Raw genomic sequence first — 21,775 nt, 5'->3', positions numbered from 1 at the left:
CTTGGGTAAGCCCCTTTTATTCACTAGAAAGTGCACTTTGTTCACGAGAGAAAACGCCACGTAGTGGTGAGAGTGAAAGTAATATTTTTCACATTCTCTATATATACATAAAATATGAAATATCCATATATGAATACATAAGACATAGGACATACATAGGATGTTCTAATGTTTATTGGAATATCATATGTAATATGTATACCCAATGAGCACAATCCCACACAGCAGACTTTATCCTAGGGATGTCCCTGGGATGTCATTTTGGGATATCGCAATATCATTGGATATCCGTGGACTGTCTTAGATATCCAAGGGATATCCAAGGGATGCACAAATGTTCACCGATTTGATATCCTGTAGATATCTCAAATGATATCTAGAAGATGTCCAAGGGATTTTCTGAGATATCGTAATATACCTTAGTGAAAATTTGTCAGTTTGAGTCAATTAGAGTGTTACTCTCAACTTGTCAGTTTGAGTCAATTAGAGTGTTACTCTCAACTTGAATGTTCGCCATCTAATCAAGTGTTAATTTCAGTGTTAATCCTAAATTTAAGAATAACACTAAAATTAACACTCAATTAGATGGTAAACATCCAAGTTGAAAGTAATACTCAAATTATAATAATATTCAAAGCCAGCTGAACACTCTAATTGAATGTTTATTTTAGATATTCGTTTTATAAAATATACCAATAAATTATACCCATTTTTACCAATACAGATTAACTTTAATCTCGGTTAAACTTGCTTTTTTTGCTTTTGTTTTTATTCAATATTTCCTAATCCAATGTTTGACAGTGTACACTCAATATTAAGTGTATACCTTTAACCGATAGATATTGAGTGTACATCCCCAACGTTTCAGTGTTCACATTTTATGTTGGAAGTATACACTTATTTATTGAGTGTCATACCCAAGCGTTGAAAGTATATTTTTAAATATTCAGCATTTAAACCCAAACTTTAGTATGAACACTCAATCATTGGGTGTACACACTCAATGTTCGAGTATAAACATTCAATCTTTAGTATCTAGAGTAGTAAATACTCAAGATTTGGGCGTATACACCTGAATTTGGGAATAAACTTTCAAAATCGAGTATTAATTAACACTAAATTTTGAGTGTAAACTCTTAAAATTAGAGTGTTTTTTTCGTAAAGGTGGTCCGTGCGCATTTGGTCCGTGCGCATTTGGTCTGTGCGCATTTGGTCTGTGTCCATTTCACTCAGCCTGTTGTATCCGTTTATTACTGTGCGTATCTGAGACTCACTCGGTGTCGTTGCACAGATATTTTATATGGCAAAAAGCCTGCACAACGACGCCGATAGTTGTCAGTAGCCGGTACAGAATAGGGCCCCAGATTGAAAACGCGGAAATTATGGATGGAAGTATATTTTTAAGGTTATGAGTAAATGTTTAACTCGTTCTGTCAAATATAAGGAAAAGTTTTCGGAATAATTCCCAAAACATCAAAGAAATAGACGTAATTTGCTGCTTTATTATCGTGATTCTGAACCTCCTGTTTCAAACAAATCATTATATGATAATGATATCCTTATTTCTAAGTTATCTGCGATTTATGATAACTCAATAAATAATTTGGCAGACGTTTCGTTTTCCGATGCATTAGTAACTACGCCGATCCTCTTTTTCTTGTTGACCCAAGCACGAAATCTTTAACGTCTAATGAATGACGCAGATTGAGCAATAGCACTGATAACACACAGGATATATGCGCTTCCCGAACGCAGCCCTAGTCGTGACTTTTCCTCAACTTCTAGAAGTCGACTATTTAGAAGTCGACATTTAGTCGACTTCCTGTCAATTATGCCCTTAGGGTATATATATATATATATATATATATATATATATATATATATATATAGTATATACAGGATGTTACAAAAGCATCGGATTTGCTTAGCACCATGCGATAGAGAATGAAAATCTAAGAAGAAATGTCTAATAGTATTTTTCGATGTGGTAAATAGTTTCGCCTTCCCACACAGCACACTTTATCCTAAGGATATCCCAAATTATCCCAGACAGACGAAGGCGATCCCACGGATATCTCAATGAGTAGCTCCCGGGATATCCTACAAAAATATCTTAAAATATCGTAAAATATCTTAAGATATCATATGATATCTTATTAATATATTTCGATATCCCCAAAAAATATCTTAAAATATTATAAGATATTGTAAGATATTCATTAATATCTTACGATATCCTATTACATCCAAATAATATCCCATCATATCTTTTTTATCTCTACAATTAATGGAGCATAAATCAAGTGTAAAGGGAAAGTTAATTATAATGTAACAAAAGAGTGACAGAAGTGTAAATTAAATCTTTAAGAAACGTAGATTAAAACGTCAGAACATAAAGAAAATACACTTATGGAAACAATGTGGCATATTAATAATATGCCACATATACTAAAAAATTATAAAAAATGACATTAAAAAAATTTTTTTATTTTATACAAACAGAGCAAAAACAGATTTTTTAATAAGTTAGTCTACATACTATTTTGCGCGCATATATAAAAATAGTAAAAAAAGTAAAAAAAAATTGTAAAACTTTATATTTATTTATAAAAATATAAGTTAACTATAGATGTTTTATCCTTCTGACAACATCTATTGTAATGATCTATAACAAATATGAATCCATAAACAAGAAGTGTTTATGGATCACCACGAAGCGTTAGAATGCGTACGGTCTTCGAAGTCAAGCGACATCGGCGAGGGTTGACACTTGGATGGGTGACCGTTTTTTCAGGTATAGAGATATTAAACTATTAAATATGCTTTAACAGGTACGACTGTGGCTTGGCTGAAACATGTTATATTATAGTCTTCTTTCTCTTACAAAATTGCCGTAAAAATAATTAGAATTTTTTATTTTTTGTTCAAGTTTTTTTCAATTCTTAGAAACTCTCAAAAATACTTAGAAATATTCAAAAATTTTTTAAATTAATCAAAATTTTTTATTTTTTAAGTTTTTCCGAGAAACGTTTCAATTATAAAAAATCGAAACATTTATCAGAAATCCTGAAAAAAATTTTTTTAATTCTGACCAATTTTTTCACTAGGGTGTATTACGATATCTCAGGAAATCCCTTGGATATCCTCTGGATATCGTTTGAGATATCTACAGGATGTCAAATCGGTGGACATTTGTGCATCCCTTGGATATCCCTCGGATATCGCAGACGGTCCACGGATATCCAACGATATTGCGATATCCTAAAATGACATCCTAGGGACATCCCTAGGATAAAGTGTGCTGTGTGGGTTAATTCATCATTGTAATAAGTCAATAAGCGCGGGGGTACAAGAGAAAGTCAGTGACGGAGAATGTGTGAAGTTGACTCCTTGTTATTAAAAATTAAAAAATGCTTCTAATGCTAATAATTATCGATAAATATTAGCACTCAAAGCTGTAAGCTGCGGAATAAAAAATTTCTTTAGTTGAAGATACAAATTCGAAAATTTTCTAAGTCCCGTCAAAATGGAAATATTTCTCGGTAACCGACAGTTCTATTGAAAATTTTGGTAGCCTTCTAAAGAATTTTATCGATAATTATTAACATTAGAAGCACTTTTACATTTTTAATAACAAGGAGTCAACTTCACGCATTCTCCGTCACTGACTTTCTCTTGTACCTCCGCGTTTATTGACTTATTACAATGATGAATTAAGGCGAAACTATTTACCGCATCGAAAAATAATATTAGACATTTCTTCTTAGATTTTCATTCTCTATCGCATGGTGTTAAGCAAATCCGATGCTTTTGTAACACCCTGTATATACCTAGCTAGCCAGGCCAGTTAAAATCACATATCGTAAAAGCTTTACAGCAAGAATTGTTTCAATTTTGACAACAATTTTATGACAAGTAATTGTCTGTTGCTTTGTCTTCTAAAAGTTTCGAGCAAATTTACGGCAAAAGTTTTCATCATACAATGCTGCAAATAACAGAGAAAGACTTGTACATAAATATTACGTAGAGAAATTACAAGGTTTGCTCCAACACGATAAAATGCAAAAATTAAGCAAATAACAGAGCAAACCTTGCCACACGGCATGATAATAAATTTATAGCAGAAACAGGAAATCTTGTTAAGCACAGAATAACGGCAATAACAGTAGAAAGAATAAAATAAAACTTGCCGAGCACACTTTTGCAACAAAATTGCGACAAGGTATGTCCGTAAACAGCTTAGTTTTTGCTGGCAAGGTTTGTCGCAAATAGTATGACGCACATTTTATGCAAATAACAGGGTTGCATTATCAGGTTTTAAACTTTATTTCTGGATGACTTTATTATCTATCTCGAGATGGCGCATTTCTCGTGAAAAAGATTTACCTGGATTAATAAAAGGTGCTCGTCGAGAACAGAGAACCAAGTACGATTGCACCATTCACATATGATACTGGACTAATCAGTCCAATATTTCATTTTTGTTGATCTTAATTTTGACAAGATTTGTCCTGTTCTTGCCACAAATTTGCTATCATATTGTGCATGGCAAGGTTTGCCTTGTTTTTGCCACAAATTTGCTATCATGCTATGTACAGAAAGGTTTGCTCTATTCTTGTCACAAATTTGCTATTATATTGTGTACAGCAAGATTTGCCTTGTTCTTGCTGTAAATTTGTTGTTATGCTTTACTAGCAAGTTTTACCCTGTTATTTGCGACAAACTTCGCACAAAATTTGCGTCATTTTGCTAGCTGAGTATATATATGTACCAGCTAATCATTTGCTGCCAAATTGTCAGACTGATAATAATTTCTTGCGAAATCAAGCTGCCAAAACCATGGCTTACTGTCTTCGAGTGCGCTCTAACTGCAAGCAAAAATTGTCATCAAATCCTGATATCAAATTGGGTACAACACCAGAACAGATTTGTCACTAGCAGTACAATGACAAATTCACGTAGCATATTGAGAACAGATGTTGCAACATAAACTCACAGCAGATTTACGACAAATATGCAGCAGATCTGTATTCATAAATGACGACAGATTAGCGACAGATTTGTCGAATCTTTTCGTTTTCACAGTTATAATTTTATTTCAGAATGTAAGCAATCTCCTGGGAAAATTTAATAATTCAGGAGTAAAAACAGATTGAATAATTTACCCCACCCTTCTTAGCATCTAATACTTCCTGTAGGGGGGCCTCAATTGACCTATCTATTTTCGGGAGCGTCCCAGATGCGCACAGTAATAAACGGACACAGTAATAAACGGGCACAGTAATAAACAGACACAGACCAAATGCGCACACTGCACCTGCGCAAGGATCAAATGCAATCCATGTACATACCAAGCAGAGTAAAGTCCACATAGGTTAGCAACTTGGACGGGGTAGGTGCGGGAGGGGGGCCGAAGGCCCCCTTTGCACCCCCCGTGTGTGTGTGTGTGTGTGTGTGTGTGTGTGTGTGTGTGTGTGTGTGTGTGCGCGTGCAAAGCATTCACTGCATCACATGGATTTGCGACTTTCCGTGTGTGCATTTGGTCCGTGCGCATGTGCAGTGTGCGCATTTGGTCTGTGTCCGTTTATTACTATGTCCGTTCATTACTGTGTCCGTTTGTTACTGTGTCCGTTTGTTACTGTGTCCGTTTCACTCAGCCTGCTGTGTTCGTTTATTACTGTGCGCATCTGGGACTCACTTCTATTTTCTCCCTTTCTATCGGAGGTATATCATCTATTCTAGATGCAATTAATTTTACTAAATTTCTTGGAGTTAAATGTTACTTCCAAAAAAGTGAAAATACTACCAGTCCTGTATTATAAAAGTATAGTGCGGCGGTCTTCCGCCACATTGGACACCTCTGCAGGCACAGCGAAGGACGGTAATTTTTGCTTATCTTAGTCGCACTGCGAGTGGTCTTTATGTAGCGAATTGGCTGCATATAACTCCCGAGAGAGTAGGCCGCCTATCGACGCGCTTTTTATTGTCAATTTGACATTTCGACAGATCTGCTGCGTTCCTAATATCCATCTGTCGCATACTTTAACGCACAAATGTTGTTGCATTTCTACAAACAATTTGCTGACATTGTTTGCACTTTTGTATTCGTCGTCAATCTGTCATCAATACTTTTAATAAATCTGTTCGCAGTTCACAATTATTATTTTGTCATGTATTCTGATGACAGACATTGCTAAATATAATAAATTATTTATTGTTTCCCCCCGGGGTTTACAATCTCTATACGTTCTTGCAACAACTTATATCTACTCTTAAAACTACTCTTAAAACTAAACTTTGTTTACTTAGCCTAATAACTGGAGTGCTTCGGCTTAACTAGCACCTCCACACCCTCTCCGCCACGCACACACACACACACACTGCTCTGTGGACTTCCGTTTCTTCTGCCAATCATTCCAATATTGCTTCTACTCCTCCCCCTCTACGTACTCATCCTTACTCCCCTCCCTCTGTCTCTCCAGTTCCCTTAACCAACTCTCTCCCTTTTCTTCCTCTCCTAGAATACTCCCCATTGCTTCCTGCCAATTAATTCCACCTCTACCCCAATTTCTGCAGAGTGAGGCCCGATTGCGCACATAATCGATTGGACACAGTAATATTTCCCGATTGGACACGGACTTAATTGGACACAGACCCGATTGGACACAGACCCGATTGTACACGGACCCGATTGCGCACCGACCTGTTTGCACACCGACCCGATTGCACACGGACCCGATTGCGCACCGACCCGTTTGCACACGGACCCGATTGCGCACCGACCCGATTGCACACGACCCGATTGCGCACCGACCCAATTGCACACGATCCGATTGCACACGACCCATTTGCACACGGATCCGATTGGACACGGACTCGATTGGACACGGACCCGATTGCACACGGACCTGATTGGACACGACCCGATTGCACACGGATCCGATTGCGCACCGACCCGTTTGCACACGGACCCGATTGCAAACCAATCCGATTGCGCACCGACCCGTTTGCACACGGACCCAATTGCACACGATACGATTTCGCATCGCAGAATAATGCAAAAACAACCTGTGGGGGGGGGAGGATAGCACAGAAAATTTAGAATAAATTTTTATAAACATTTTACAAATTTATTTTTAAAAAACATTTTTTTAATTATATAATCGTTTTCATAAATTATTTAGAAATTATTATTAACAATATATAAAATATATTTTTAAAATGTACTAAAAAATATTCAAGGTATATAAGCTCGAAATATTTTTGTATTTTTGTATAATAGCATAAATATTTATTTTTAATATTTTCATAAATATTTATCATAATTATTTTATACTTGGCAAACTCAGATATAAAAATATGTACAAAATATTTATTATAATATTTTTTTTTCTTATACATATTTTATAGTCGCAAACTTATGTGGTGCAGAAAACGCTTTGCGCACACACACACACACACACACACACACACACACACACACACACACACACACACACACACACACACACACACACACACACACACACACACACATACACACACACACACGGGAGGGGGTGCAAGGAGGGCTTCGCCCCCCTCCCGCACCTACCCCGTCCAAGTCGCTAACCCATGTGCTATCTGAAATGCGGAATCGTATCGTGTGCAATCGGGTCCGTGTGCAAACGGGTCGGTGCGCAATCGGATCCGTGTGCAATCGGGTCCGTGTGCAGTTGGGTTGATGCGCAATCGGGTCGTGTGCAATCGGGTCGGTGCGCAATCGGGTTCGTGTGCAAACGGGTCGATGCGCAATCGGGTCCGTATGCAATCGGGTCCGTGTGCAATCGGGTCTGTGTCCAATCGGGTCTGTGTCTAATTAAGTCCGTGTCCAATCGGGTCCGTGTCCAATCAAGTCTGTGTCCAATCGGGAAATACTACTGTATCTAATCGCTTATGTGCGCAATCGGGACAGTCCCATTTCTGCACTCCTCCCACACATATTTCCAAGTCTCATTCTTCCATCCACACAATCTGCACATCTTTTCCTCGTCCTCCCAATATCTATTTCCTCTCATCCCATTGCCTAACCTAAATCTCAAGACTCTATTCCATCTGCTCTCTCCTCACCCTTTTTTTAAATACCCTGAAATCCCTTTCTCTTTCACCCATTTATAGCATTTGTTATATTTCAACTCTCTAATTCTCCTCCATCTGTCCTCTTTCTGTAACTGCCTATCCTTGCTTATAATCGTCTCTAATACCTCTTCTCTGTGCCCCCTTTCTAACTCTTCCAACTTCCACCCTCTATATTTAAAAAACTCCTTTCTCTCATCTCCCCACGCCCACCTTTCCTATCCTACCTTTTGCTCTTATCTCCTTTAAACATCTTGCCAACTCACTGCCTTTCCCTTTATCCAACCTCTTTTCATATATCCACGCTCTCCTTCCTGCTCTACTTCTCAATCTATCCTTTTGTATTTTCTCTCTCACCATATATCCCAGTGTACTTCATCGAAACCTAGCATCCACATTAAATATCTTTCCTCTAACCTTTCTATACTGTCTCTCTCCTTCCAACCCCAAATTTCCACTCCATAACTCATTACCGTCTATACCAGCCTGTCGAACATCCATAACCTCCTCCCTCAATCCCTGCCATACTTCTCTTCCTGATCCCCCAAACATAATCCATCACCGCCGCCACTCTTCTTACTCTATCCCTTACCTGCGCTTCTTATTCTCCGTTTTTTTGCATGATATACCCCAGATAGCTGTACTCTCTGACTTCCTCTATTCTTCTTTTCTTCCACCACCAACTCTTTTTACTTTCCCTACATCCTCCCCTTCTAAATCTCATTATTTTCGATTTTCCTACGTTTAATACTAAATTCTTCTCATCCAAATACGCTTCCAGTCTCTCTATCATACTCCTCATCTGATCTTCCTCCACCGCTATAACTACTAGATCATCCGCGTACGCTAACGTGCACACCCTCTCTCCTCTTAACTTCAAACCCCCCACTTAACTCTTTCCATAACCTCCCCTGTTCAAAAAGTACGATAGAAACTGATAGAAACATATAGAAATTTGATAGAAATTTAATATGATTTTATCTGAATCTATCGTTTCTATCGGACACTAGATTTCCTGCCAGATAGAAAAGTTATAAAATTCTATCGTTTCTTATCGTATCTGAAATAAACGATTAAAACTTTATCTAAATACGACTACTTTTCTATATGGTCCTATCTACTTATCGTACTGAATATGAAAATTACGATTCAAGGTCTATAAGACTCTATATGAATTAATCTGAAATTGTTCCTATACGTTTCTATCAGATGTATTCCAATTTCGGCGGACATAAAGTTCTATCGTTTCTTATCGTATCTGAAATAAACGATTAAAACTTTATCTGAATACGACTACTTTTATATATGATCCTATCTACTTATCGTTCTGAATATGAAATTTACGATTCAAGGTCTATAAGACTCTATATGAATTAATCTGAAATTGTTCCTATACGTTTCTATCAGATGTATTCCAATTTCGGCGGACATAAAGTTCTATCGTTTCTTATCGTATCTGAAATAAACGATTAAAACTTTATCTGAATACGACTACTTTTATATATGATCCTATCTACTTATCGTTCTGAATATGAAATTTACGATTCAAGGTCTATAAGACTCTATATGAATTAATCTGAAATTGTTCTTATACGTTTCTATCATATGTATTCCAATTTTGGCGGACATAAAGTTCTATCGTTTCTTATCGTATCTAAAATAAACGATTAAAACTTTATCTGAATACGATTATTTTTTATATGATCTTACCTACTTATTGTACTAAATATGAAATTTACGATTCAAGGTCTATAAAACTCTATATGAATTAATCTGAAATTGTTCCTATACGTTTCTATCAAATATATTACCATTTTGGCGGACATAAAGTTCTATCGTATTTTATTGTATCTAAATTAAACGATTAAATCTTTATCTGAATATGAGTACTTTCCTATACAATTTATCTGGCTATCTTACTGAATATAAAAATTATGACGTAAAGTCTATATAAATTAATCTGAAATTGTCCCTATACGTTTTTATTAAAAATATGTTATATACTATAATAGTTTTCTATCATTATCTATATAATTGGAGATATTTTAAACAGGGAAAAATTATTTCGCAATTTTGCCGAACATAACATTTTATCATTCTTTATCGTGTCTGAATCAAACGATTAAAACTTTATCTGAATATAGAATTATCTGAATAATTTATATAGACTTTAAGTCGTAATTTTTTTAATTAATAAGATAACCAGATAAGATAATATAGGAAAGTATCCATATTCAGATAAAGTTTTAATCGTTTAATTCGGATACCATAAAGAACAACAGAATGTTCTGTCCGGCAGAATTATAAAATAACAGACACACAAAAAAAAGGTTGGTCCGGCGGACTAGACTAGTCAATTCTTATGTATTTTGACCTGCTGAATACAAATCTAAAGTCAAAATTGCAAAGTTAGCTCGCATTTCCTAACCTCAAAAAAAAATTTTTTTTTAATGTTGGCGGACCAGACTATATAATCAGTCAATCCTTATGTATTTTGACCCGCTGAATCCAAATCCAAGGTCAGAATAAAAGAGTTAAATATAATAGGAAAAGGGAGTGAATTTTCTACGCTATTCATTCACAGAAGCTCAGACATGTTATAAGTATTGAATTTTCCCCGGATAATGTGCTTACGCAAGCTTGCACGTTTCAAATTATACATTTAAGATCCAAGCTGCTTTTACAAGGTGTTTTTTTGAGGTTAGAAAAAAATAAGCCAATTCAGCAATTCTGACCTTGAATTTCGATTCAGCGGGTCAAAATACATAAGGATAGACTACTCTGGTCCGCCGGACCAACATTAAAAAAAATTTTTTTGAGGTTAGAAAAAATGAGCAAATTTAATAATTCTGACCTTGGATTTGGATTCAGCGGATCAAAATACATAAGGATAGACTACTTTGGTCCGCCGGACCAACATTAAAAAAAAGTTTTTTTGAGGTTAGAAAAAATGAGCAAATTTAGTAATTCTGACCTTGGATTTGGATTCAGCGGGTCAAAATACATAAGGATTGACTGATTATATAGTCTGGTCCGCCAGACCAACATTAAAAAAAAATTTTTTTGAGGTTAGAAAATGCGAGCTAACTTTGCAATTCTGACCTTGAATTCGGATTCAACGAGTCAAAATACATAAGGATTGACTAGTCTGGTCCGGCGGATCACTTTCTTTGTGTGCCTGTGATAATTGTTCCTCCTTGAAATATCTCTTATTATAAAGACAACGATAGAAAACGATTATTGTTCCATAACATATATTTGATAGAAACATATAGGGACAATTTCAGATTTATTTGTATAGACTTTAAATCGTAATTTTTCTATTCAGTAAGATAATTAGGTAAGATCATATAGGAAAGTATCCATATTCAGATAAAGTTTTAATCGTTTAATTGAGATACGATAAAGAACGATAGAATTTTATAAATTTTCTATCAAATTTCTATATGTTTCTATCATTTTCTATCCAACTTTTTAGTTAGTACGCGGCGCCGCCGATAGGCTGGTAGGCGATTACTCTCTCGTGAGTCAAATGCAGCCGATCCGCTATATAAAGACCACCCGCAATACGATTAAGACAAGCAATAATCAATTTCTTTCGCTACGAGAGGACGATGTGCAAGACGATTGCCACATTACTTTTATAATTTACTCATTTTAATTGAGTAAACGATTCTGTACAAGAAAAGTAAAACGTTTACATTTTTTTAACTAGATTTACGATAGGTAATCTATACGAAAAATACGATACAGAAAGATAAAAAGTCTATCATAAGTTTCAGATAAGCAATCTAATATTTGCGAACCAAAAACACGATAGAATACGATTAATTTATATAAAACATGACGATAGAAATTGATTAAAAACTATAGGTAATCTATACGAAAAATACGATACAGAAATATAGAAAGCCTATCGTATATTTCAGATAACCACTCTAATATTTACGAATCAAAAACACGATAGAATACGATTAATTTATATAAAACATGACGATAGAAATTCATTAAAACCAATAGGTAACTATATGAAAAATACGATACAGAAATATAGAAAGTCTATCGTATATTTCAGATAACCGATCTAATATTTACGAACCAAAAACACGATAGAACACAATTAATTTATATAAAAAATGACGATAGAAATTGATTAAAAACGATAGGTAACTATATGAAAAATACGATACAGAAATATAGAAAGCCTATCGTATATTTCAGATCTAATATTTACGAATCAAAAACACGATTCAATTAGATAGAACTTTTTCTTATCTGATTCTATCGGATTTTTTGAGCAAGGTCTTTTAAATCTGATATTAGAATGTTGAATAGCAATGGACTTAGCGGGCATCCCTGTCTTACACCTCTACCTGTCCAAAACTCTTCCCCCATCTCCTCGGACAGACATTGCTAAATATTTGCTGCATATCTGCTAACAGTGTTTGCAATATATGTTTCTCATTTGCTGCCTTTTTGGCAACAAAATCTGTTGCCAACATTTGTCACAGCAGAAATTGTTATCGGGGATATATATAAAGCGTTTAAGAGCCACTTAATAATTGTTATTTAAAATTTGGTTTTAATTTCTACCACCATCATTGAAAAATTTTTCACGATCTACCAATAATCGGCTTTTAACCCATCAAGTGTGTCATAAACCATACTTTAGGAATCCTTGTTATAGATACTTCAGCAAAATCGTTCTTTTCGTAAAATCGCCGTCGTGGCATTATCTCGAACGCGATTCATCCTGATCTTTATCTTGTTTCCACGCACGTTGGATTTTTATACGCAAATAAAAATAAAGCTTGTGAATTCGAGTGACATCACGTGCGAGGTCACTGGACACAAAATAGATGTGAAACAAAAACGAAGAAGAGACCTTGACACATGAGTCCGCTGATTGCTATTGTGCATTTCTATCTATTTAATCGTATGTTTACATTTCTCTTTCAGCGCCTGAAATACTGCATTATGAACCAATCATGCTGGCAGCCGATATGTGGTAAGGTCAAATATGGCGTATTTTGTTATCCTTTCTTTGCAGATGCAGATCGGATTTTCCTCATCTACGAAAATATTTTCTTTTTTAGGTCACTCGGTGTCACAACTTACGTATTGCTAACGGGCTTCTCGCCTTTCGGCGGCGAGACTGATCAGGAGACTTTTCAGAACATATCTTTAGGAGAGGTGGACTTTCCCGAGGAGTTATTCGAAGATGTCTCGGTGCAGGCAAAGGATTTCCTCGCGAAGCTTTTAGTGCTAGATCCGAGGTATAATCGCCGTACAATTCAAATCCTTCTTTTTTTTAATAATTTTGTCATAAAAACTCGAATTGCCCTCGCGAATAAATCTCGAATAATTGTGAACTAAGAAGTAAATTTTATTCTCATTTTTATTTTCTAAGTGCACGGATGACCGCGAAGCAATGTCTGCGCCATGACTGGTTGCGCGACGCTCCAACACAGGCGTCGCCGCATCTGCGAAGATACTTGTCGAAGTCCCGAGAGGTTCTTCTGGAGCGTGTGGTCAGTCGCGAGAACCTGAGGAGGGCCGCGCTGATGAGTCAAACGACCAGCCAGGCGAGTCTCTGTCAGGGGGATGTCCAAAGTGATCAGAACTATCAACATCAGGGTTTACAGGATTGCATGTTGAGTCAAAGTGAAATGTGCCTGAACTATCGCTTAACTGGAAGTCGCTCGAGTTTGGCGGGCAGCGAGGGATTTGCTAGTCCGGTGGATTCTCAGGCCAGCCTGAACTCCTCCAGGACTAGCCTGAGCTGCGCGAGTCAGAGCTGTTTGCTAAATCAAGAACAGACGCAGGGCCTACTGAATAAAGCTCAGAGCCGATCCCAGGCTAATCTAAATCAGGGTCTGAGCCGCGGTATACTGTCAAGAATTCGCAGTTTGAATCGCGTTCAGTCTCAGACGTGTCTGTTGAATGGATCTTCGGCAATAGGTTGCGACCGAGCTGATTTCGTCGCTATGAACTCCGTAATCAGTAAGTCTCGCGAAAAACTATATGGTTTGAAATCCTTATCAAAGTCCCAGGGTGTCTTAGATATCTACAGAAGTCTAGAATGTTTGAAACGGAGAAGAAAGAGTTATCAGCGTGCGAAGACCGAGGATATGTTACCGATTTTTAAGCGTCTCGACACCGAGATTGCGTGCTCTAGACTCACATCTTCAAGTAGCGACGAACGTTTGATCGTAAAATCGGAGATTGCTTTAATATCCGATAAGATCGAGCAGGAGACTGATCAAAATGTGCCAACTGTTTCGTCGACAGAAGCGAAAACGCTGTGCGATTTCAGCAACGATCCGAATCATTTGTCTATCGACTCAAATAATTTGCAACGCGCAGCAACAAATGCGGAACTGCCGAAAAAACTCATCTCGCAATCCGAGGAGAATTTAGACTCCTTAAAGTCCATTGAATCAGATACTCTAACGGAGGATTCTGACGAAATGCCATTGTGCCGCAACACGGTGCCCGCCAATGTGAACAAACGCTCCTGCGAACGTCAATATTCCGACATGTCCAGCCGTTCTAATAACTCTGATAAGGAGGATCGTTTAACAGAATCAGAGAACGAAGAGCCAAAATACACGGTGGCGCAGTTGGTTTCCGCTTTCAACAAGCACCAGGAGGTTGCTTCAAAGATGAGCCTAAGGGCAATCATGACTGAGAAACGAATCAATCAGATAACATTTCCAACTGGCACGAAGGCGTTGCGTCTTTTTATTCCAGACATTAACATTACCGAGAACAAGATCGTTAGACGAAAGACAAGTTACAAGCCGCGAAAGAATTGGGAGGAGCTCAGAAAACGTAATGAGAAAAATGAGGGCATCTTAAAGAGCCTCGATAACGATTCTGATAACGAGGATGACAATAAGGAAATACAGAACGACACAAAGAACGATCATGCAAAGAATAAAACAGATTCTGCGGGAAATGTTGAGAAAAGTGTTGCAGATGTTTTGCAGGATTTAATGATTCAGAAAAATAAGAGTTTATCCTTGGATCGATGGTCGTTCTTGCGACGTGAGGAAAACAATGGACAGAGTATCTATGTCGACAATATGGTTACTCAAAATAGCCTCGATACTACAATAGATGAGAAATACAAGCAATGCGTGAAAGGTGCTATGTCCAGCAAGGTAAAAACACTTGAGAACAAAAATGAGGAGAAATATCCAAAGCCATCAGAAGTGCAACCGAGAATTACTGTCTCGGTACAACAGAAGGAGAGATTACCTAATTACATATATCCAGATATAACTGTCACAGTCAAAAACGACAATTTTGAAGTGTCTAAAAAGACTGTTGCCGTGACTAACAGAAAATCTACACCTATGATATCCAAGGCTGAACGAACCAAACCGAGTTTTGGCACCGATCCCGCGAATGTAAATCTCAAGGATATTCTGCAGCGGGTAGACAATTCCCAAAGTACCTCTAGAAAAAATTTGGAAAATCTGCGAAAAAGGACATCAATCGCGAAGATTATCTTAAACGACAGTCTTATCCATGAAAATCAAGCAGGATTGGGTAAGTTAATATATTTTTTTAATTAAATTAATGTTAATGGTTTATAAAATTTATTTATGTTAAGAGTTGCATGAACAAAAAGCTAACTCACAAGGGACATTCGCAAACGCAAAAATTTGTTTTCAAAGTTTTAAACAAATATGAAACTTTGTAGAATTATATAGATATTATTTTAATTCATCGAGAGACGCCGCTCGGATTGCGCACAATAGCGACTATATAAGAAAGTCAGAGTGGGGAGGACATAACATTCAGCGCAAGCAGTAAAACAATGTGGTGGAGGTTACCCATGCGTGAACCGGACTAAAACTTGTTTACTCCGAGCGGCGTCTCTCGACGAAAATAATATAGATTAGACAAACTTAATAACAAAACAGTGTTTTATTGGTACTCAGAATCAGTTTTAAGGGCAAAACAGTCTCTTGGATAAAAAACGAATATTATACCTATTATATTAGACATATTATAAAAACGTTTTAAATAAAAGTTTCATGGTTCCCATATTTTATAAAGATTCGAAGATATTGCAAAAAATGTGAATGTTTATTTCAAAAATATTAAGTTTGTTTTTAATTAAAAAATATTATTATTAAAATATTATTGAAAACGCGAAACTTTGTTCAAAATGCTTTTTCATATCTCTTTAATAGTTTAGATAACATTCGTTTACAAATAAGTACGTTTTTTGAAATCTATACTTCTAAAACTGATGTTGAGCATCAACAAAAAATTGTTTCATTATTAGGTTTGCCTAATTGCTCTAATCTATAATTCTTTTACTTTTTTTTAATTTTTGCGCTTCCAAATATCCTTTGTTAGTTAAAAGTTACATTGGAATTCAATTAAGGTATTATGTACCCTCCAGTCGTGCTCAAAGACGATCCGCGGAAAAAAGAGAAAACGCGTATAAGTCAAAGTAAGTGAAAGATGATATAACTTTGAATACTACTGGGCCACACACGTGTGGTGCTTTGTATCCGTGTGCACACGTACATAACATACACAATCTCACAACAGAGTGAACGAGAAGCTGACAACGTCCCATTGCACGAAAACAGCGACAGAAATAAAGTAGAAGTGTGACATATAACTTATTGACATATAACCTACACTTGAAAATATCTAATCAGTACCGCGATCAAAAAGGACGATTTTCAATAAAAAAACGAGATCTTGTTAGGTTATAGCTTTCGTCCTATCTAATAGATATTTTTGTAATTTATAATTAAGATAACGTATATAGTTTAAGTTTTTGTATTTTTAAGGATCTTTTGTTCAAATAATTGCGTTCGAAGCATTATGTTTAGATAATTTACGTTAAAAGTATTTTATTTTTGTTACTAAACACTCAAATTTAATAAAGTGTTAAACCTTTTTTATTCCAACCTATAAATTCAAATGTCATTGTGTCAATCATTACTCACTCTAAAAACCTATGAAATAAATATAAAATAATTTACTATAATCTTACATTTGTATTTTGTATATAATGTATATAAATACCTTTTCAAATATCATGCAAATACTCGCTTCATCTCCTCTCTCTCACACTTTCATTCATACAACGCGACGTTGCCGCTACGCTGTGAGTGAAAATCACTCGCTACTTGTAGTCGAGTTCAAAATAATAAACTTTCAATTAGATTTACGTAAAAATGGCACGGGCAATCATTGTAAACTTTGTTTTAATTTAATACAAATAATATGTTCTAACAAATGTCAGTTTTTTAAGAAAATCTGTTGCGAGGATTTTTGTCTATAAGCTATAAAATGTTCAATTTTTATATGTTTGGCCTATCTTCCCTATGTTAAAAGACTTAACTTTGAGACTTCATAGTTCAAGTTTGGCACGGTAAATCGTTTTAAAATTTTAATCAATTATGCGAAACAGCTTAATCTACTTCTATAACAAATTTTTTCAAAATCTGTTGGAGATTGATTTTGGCACATAATACCTTAAAAGTTAATATTGAAAAGCATTATATTGTATATTAAATTAAAATGTCGTAACTTTTTATAATTAGATTACTGAAAGCAATTACAATATGGATCATCAAATTAAGTTTGAAATATGAAATACGAAATATGAAATAACCAAGAAATAATGTTTTTATATGGAAATATTTTTGGAATATTTTCTTTTACATAAGTAAATTTTAACTTAGAAAAAAGTTAATAAGCTAATATATTTAAAAAATAATGGTAATTGTATAGAATCGTGGCTTTTTCCAATTTTGAAATTTTTTTGCAGGTTTTTTTGTAAAAATCTTTGTTGTGACTCCGACAGTGATAATCAATCGGGGGAGCCCGAAAAATTATGTAACCTATTAATTTTTGTAGTCATTTTTTTCGAAGTGGTTTTTGTATTGGTAAATATGGGTCTATACGAGAAATCAATTAAAAGGTAGTAGATCTTGTGTATTTTTGCTCCCTGAATCCAAAATTGTTGTTTTATTAGGGGATCGCTAAGAATTAGGGGGTCGCTTGTATTTTCTAAGATATCATGAAAATAATAAAAAAGATAAATATTACGTTTAACAAAGTATAACACGCACGCACGCACGCACGCACGCACGCACGCACGCACGCACGCACGCACGCACGCACGCACGCACGCACGCACGCACGCACGCACGCACGCACGCACGCACGCACGCACGCACGCACGCACGCACGCACGCACGCACGCACGCACGCACGCACGCACGCACGCACGCACGCACGCACGCACGCACGCACGCACGCACGCACGCACGCACGCACGCACGCACGCACGCACGCACGCACGCACGCACGCACGCACGCACGCACGCACGCACGCACGCACGCACGCACGCACGCACGCACGCACGCACGCACGCACGCACGCACGCACGCACGCACGCACGCACGCACGCACGCACGCACGCACACACACACACACACACACACACAATATATTCTCACAAAACGGGATGGGCAGAGGAAGGGCTCCGCCCCTCTGTCATCTGCACCCTCTTCCCGTAATTTTTCCTAATTCTAACCCAACCAATTTTATGTCATTATTTGAATAATGCGAAAACATTGGAAACAAAGCGTGGATTTTGTTTCACGTTTAAAATTGCAGACCTATGTGCCCAGATAGCCAAGCGAGATTGAGCATATCGGACAAATTAATGCACTGCATGTATGTTGTGAATTTGCTCACAATTTGCTGTCATTGTAATTTAACGTAGACCAAAGTTAGCATCAGGAGGGCAAATAACCTTCATGAGTTTATAAAATTGTAAGTGCATGCATTGAGGAATAATAAACTTATTACATTGACAGCAATTGTGCATGCATGTTGACAACTTGCCGTCAGTTTGTTGAATTCTAACGAAGAATTTTACATAATATCAGAACAACAGACAGTTTGAGGAAACACCTTGGCTTTAGTTTGATGAAATTAATAGGGAATAAGTGACAGCAAAATGACAACACGTTGCCTTCATTTAGCTATTTGGGTGGTACAGTACAAGCGTGAGCATCGTTTAATCAAATACAATTGAAAAATTGAATATTCGAGCTGAGCATTTTTCTTGGTTTTTGTCCTTTCATTGACTTCTACACGAAGCAAACCTATTCGGCACTTTTACTGTAATATTAATAAATTTGAACGTAAAGTAAACAACGTCCATACTTGTACTGTACCACATGGGTTTGCGACTTTCCACGTTAAACAATATCCACGCTGTTTGTTTCTAATGTTTTCGCATTATCCAAATAGGACATAAAATTGGTTGGGTTAGAGTTAGGAAAAATTACGGGGAGAAAATGCGCAGGAGAAGGAGCGGACCCCCTCCCCCGCCCATGCATTTTCTGAAAATATTTTGTGTGTGTGTGTGTGTGTGTGTGTGTGTGTGTGTGTGTATGTGTGTGTGTGTGTGTGTGTATATTGTACTTCGTTAAACACAATATTTATCGTTTTTTGTTATTTTTACGATATTTGACGATATCTTAAAAAATATACAAGCGACCCCCTAATTCTAACAACAGTTTTGGATTCAGGGCGCAACATACATACATAAGATCTACTATATTTTAATTGATTTCTCGTATGAGCCCTTATTGTGCATATTTACCAAAATGGCCCAAAAAATTAATTAGTAAGTTCCATATTTTAATTTCGGGCTCCACCGATTGATTATCACTGCCGAAGTCACAACAAAGATTTTTACAAAGAAACCTGCAAAAAAACTTCAAAATTGGGAAAAGCCACGATTTTAAACAATTACTAAAACTATTATAGTTTAAGTTAAACATTTAGTTAAGTTAAAAAAGTAACTCTTTAATTTTATTATTTAACTTTTTAACTAGTTACTACCCAACTCTGCAATCAAGATAACAGTCCTAGTGACTGCAGGATGAAAAGCGAACCGGCCTCGAATGACAGTCAGTCCGAGGAGCAAATAAAGCTGATAGTGCCACCATCTTTTATTCGATCCTCTTCCTTATCCAGCGATAGCAGTTGTCCCACACCGTCGAGCATGCAATCCGACGTGAATGCATTGTGGGAGGATGTCCAGAATGTTACGGGTTCTAACACGTCATTGGAGATAGAGGACGTTTGTAAGATTACAAAGAAGAGCCATGTTCAACGAACGTGTAGCGAAGGAAGAAATAGGCAAGGCACGGAAGATCGAAAAATTTGGGGGCGGATTTGTACCGGCTCGTACACTAGGGCCATGGAAAAATTTAGCGGTAAGAATATAGACGCCGCGAAGAAGTCACTGGGTTCAACGATTCTCACGCAACAGACAGAAAAGACTAGACGAAAGAGCAGTCCTGCAATGCCGCAATGTATAAATCCTTAAGAATCTTATTCTTTAGACAATTGCCATCTAAAATACGTATGCACTTTGAATAAAAGAGAATGCTTTTGCGACCTTGGCAGATGACTGTGAATACGAACCTTGGGCAATTCACGGCTATTGGAAACTTCGTTGCAGTGTTAGGGCCACTGCATTTTCACTCACACTTGACCGGAAGTGAACGTTTTTTAAAATAATTGCTATGTGTAATCATTTGTATTTTGTATGAAGAGGTTTGAAGTGCAATTAACAAGGTTTGTGAGTCATTTGTTTATTTGTAATTAATTAATTATTTTTTCACCCGACACTTAGCCGGGTATCATATATTAATTGAACAAAGTTATTATACTGTTACATATTATTGTCGGTAAATTTTGGCTAACAAATTAAATAAAATGTATTTGGATTACTCACAAATCTTTTTAATCAAACTTCATAACTTTTTGTACAAATTTCAACAATTCTATATATAATAACTTTGTTCAATTAATATATTCCGGCTAAGGGCCGGTTTCACAATCTTCGGTTATCTTAACCGACCGATTATTTCATTGGAATTGACCAATCGTATTTGTCATTAAGCGAAATTAACAAATGCGATTGGTCAATTTCAATAGAATAACTAGTTGATTAATTTAACCGGAGTTTGTGAAATCGGCCCTAAGTGTCGGGTGAAAAAATAATTAATTAATATTTACAAATAAACAAATGACTCACAAACCTTTTTAATTGCACTTTAAACCTCTTCATACGAAGTGAGTAAATAGCCGCCGCACAGGCTTTTGCATAACGCATAGTACATGACGCATAAGAGAAGGGTGAGATCCCATGGAGCAGATTACGCGGAAGCGGAACGAGCGGATCACCAATCATGAGATCGTTCTGATAGAATCCTTTTAATAATTCCGTCAAAACGTACAAAGTGCATAAAAGAAAACATAGTGGAAGTAAAATGTATGACTTTGAAATTTTGACATATATTGTCTCAGTTATGCACTACATGTTTTGTTTAATATTCTGTTCAACTACTGAATTTTCTTACGCAAAATTCAAAATTTTAATGATTTTAATTTTTTATTCTCACGTCCGCCACGTCTGGCATTGTGTTTAGACCCTATTATGAAAAAGTTAGTCTCTTTATTTTTATCCTAACTATCACCTTCAATTATTTTCATCTCTAATAATTTGTAATTATTTAGAATAAGGCCTTTTTCCGAATTATTGAGAATTGGAGTCTGAATACTCTGGTCTGGATGATATTGAAGTACTAT

The 21,775-nt window shown here is 36.3% G+C and overlaps 1 protein-coding gene across 1 annotated transcript in view; it reads left to right on the top strand.

Moving 5' to 3' along the window:
* The window catches only part of LOC105839085 (probable serine/threonine-protein kinase HSL1), a 72,596-nt gene extending 51,100 nt beyond the window's left edge, over positions 1-21,496 (top strand). Inside the window, exons 5-8 of the mRNA XM_012685131.3 lie at positions 13,075-13,123; positions 13,212-13,391; positions 13,526-15,672; positions 20,011-21,496. Of these exons, the coding sequence (XP_012540585.1) occupies positions 13,075-13,123; positions 13,212-13,391; positions 13,526-15,672; positions 20,011-20,507 (2,873 nt within the window). The 3' untranslated portion in view covers positions 20,508-21,496. The remainder of the gene's footprint in view (positions 1-13,074; positions 13,124-13,211; positions 13,392-13,525; positions 15,673-20,010) is intronic.
* Positions 21,497-21,775: the final 279 nt, after the last annotated feature.

Source organism: Monomorium pharaonis, chromosome 2 (genome assembly GCF_013373865.1).
Source record: "Monomorium pharaonis isolate MP-MQ-018 chromosome 2, ASM1337386v2, whole genome shotgun sequence".
Lineage (NCBI taxonomy): Eukaryota > Metazoa > Arthropoda > Insecta > Hymenoptera > Formicidae > Monomorium > Monomorium pharaonis.
The sequence above is the reverse complement of the archived record's forward strand: the minus strand, read 5'-3'. Positions and strand labels throughout refer to the sequence as shown.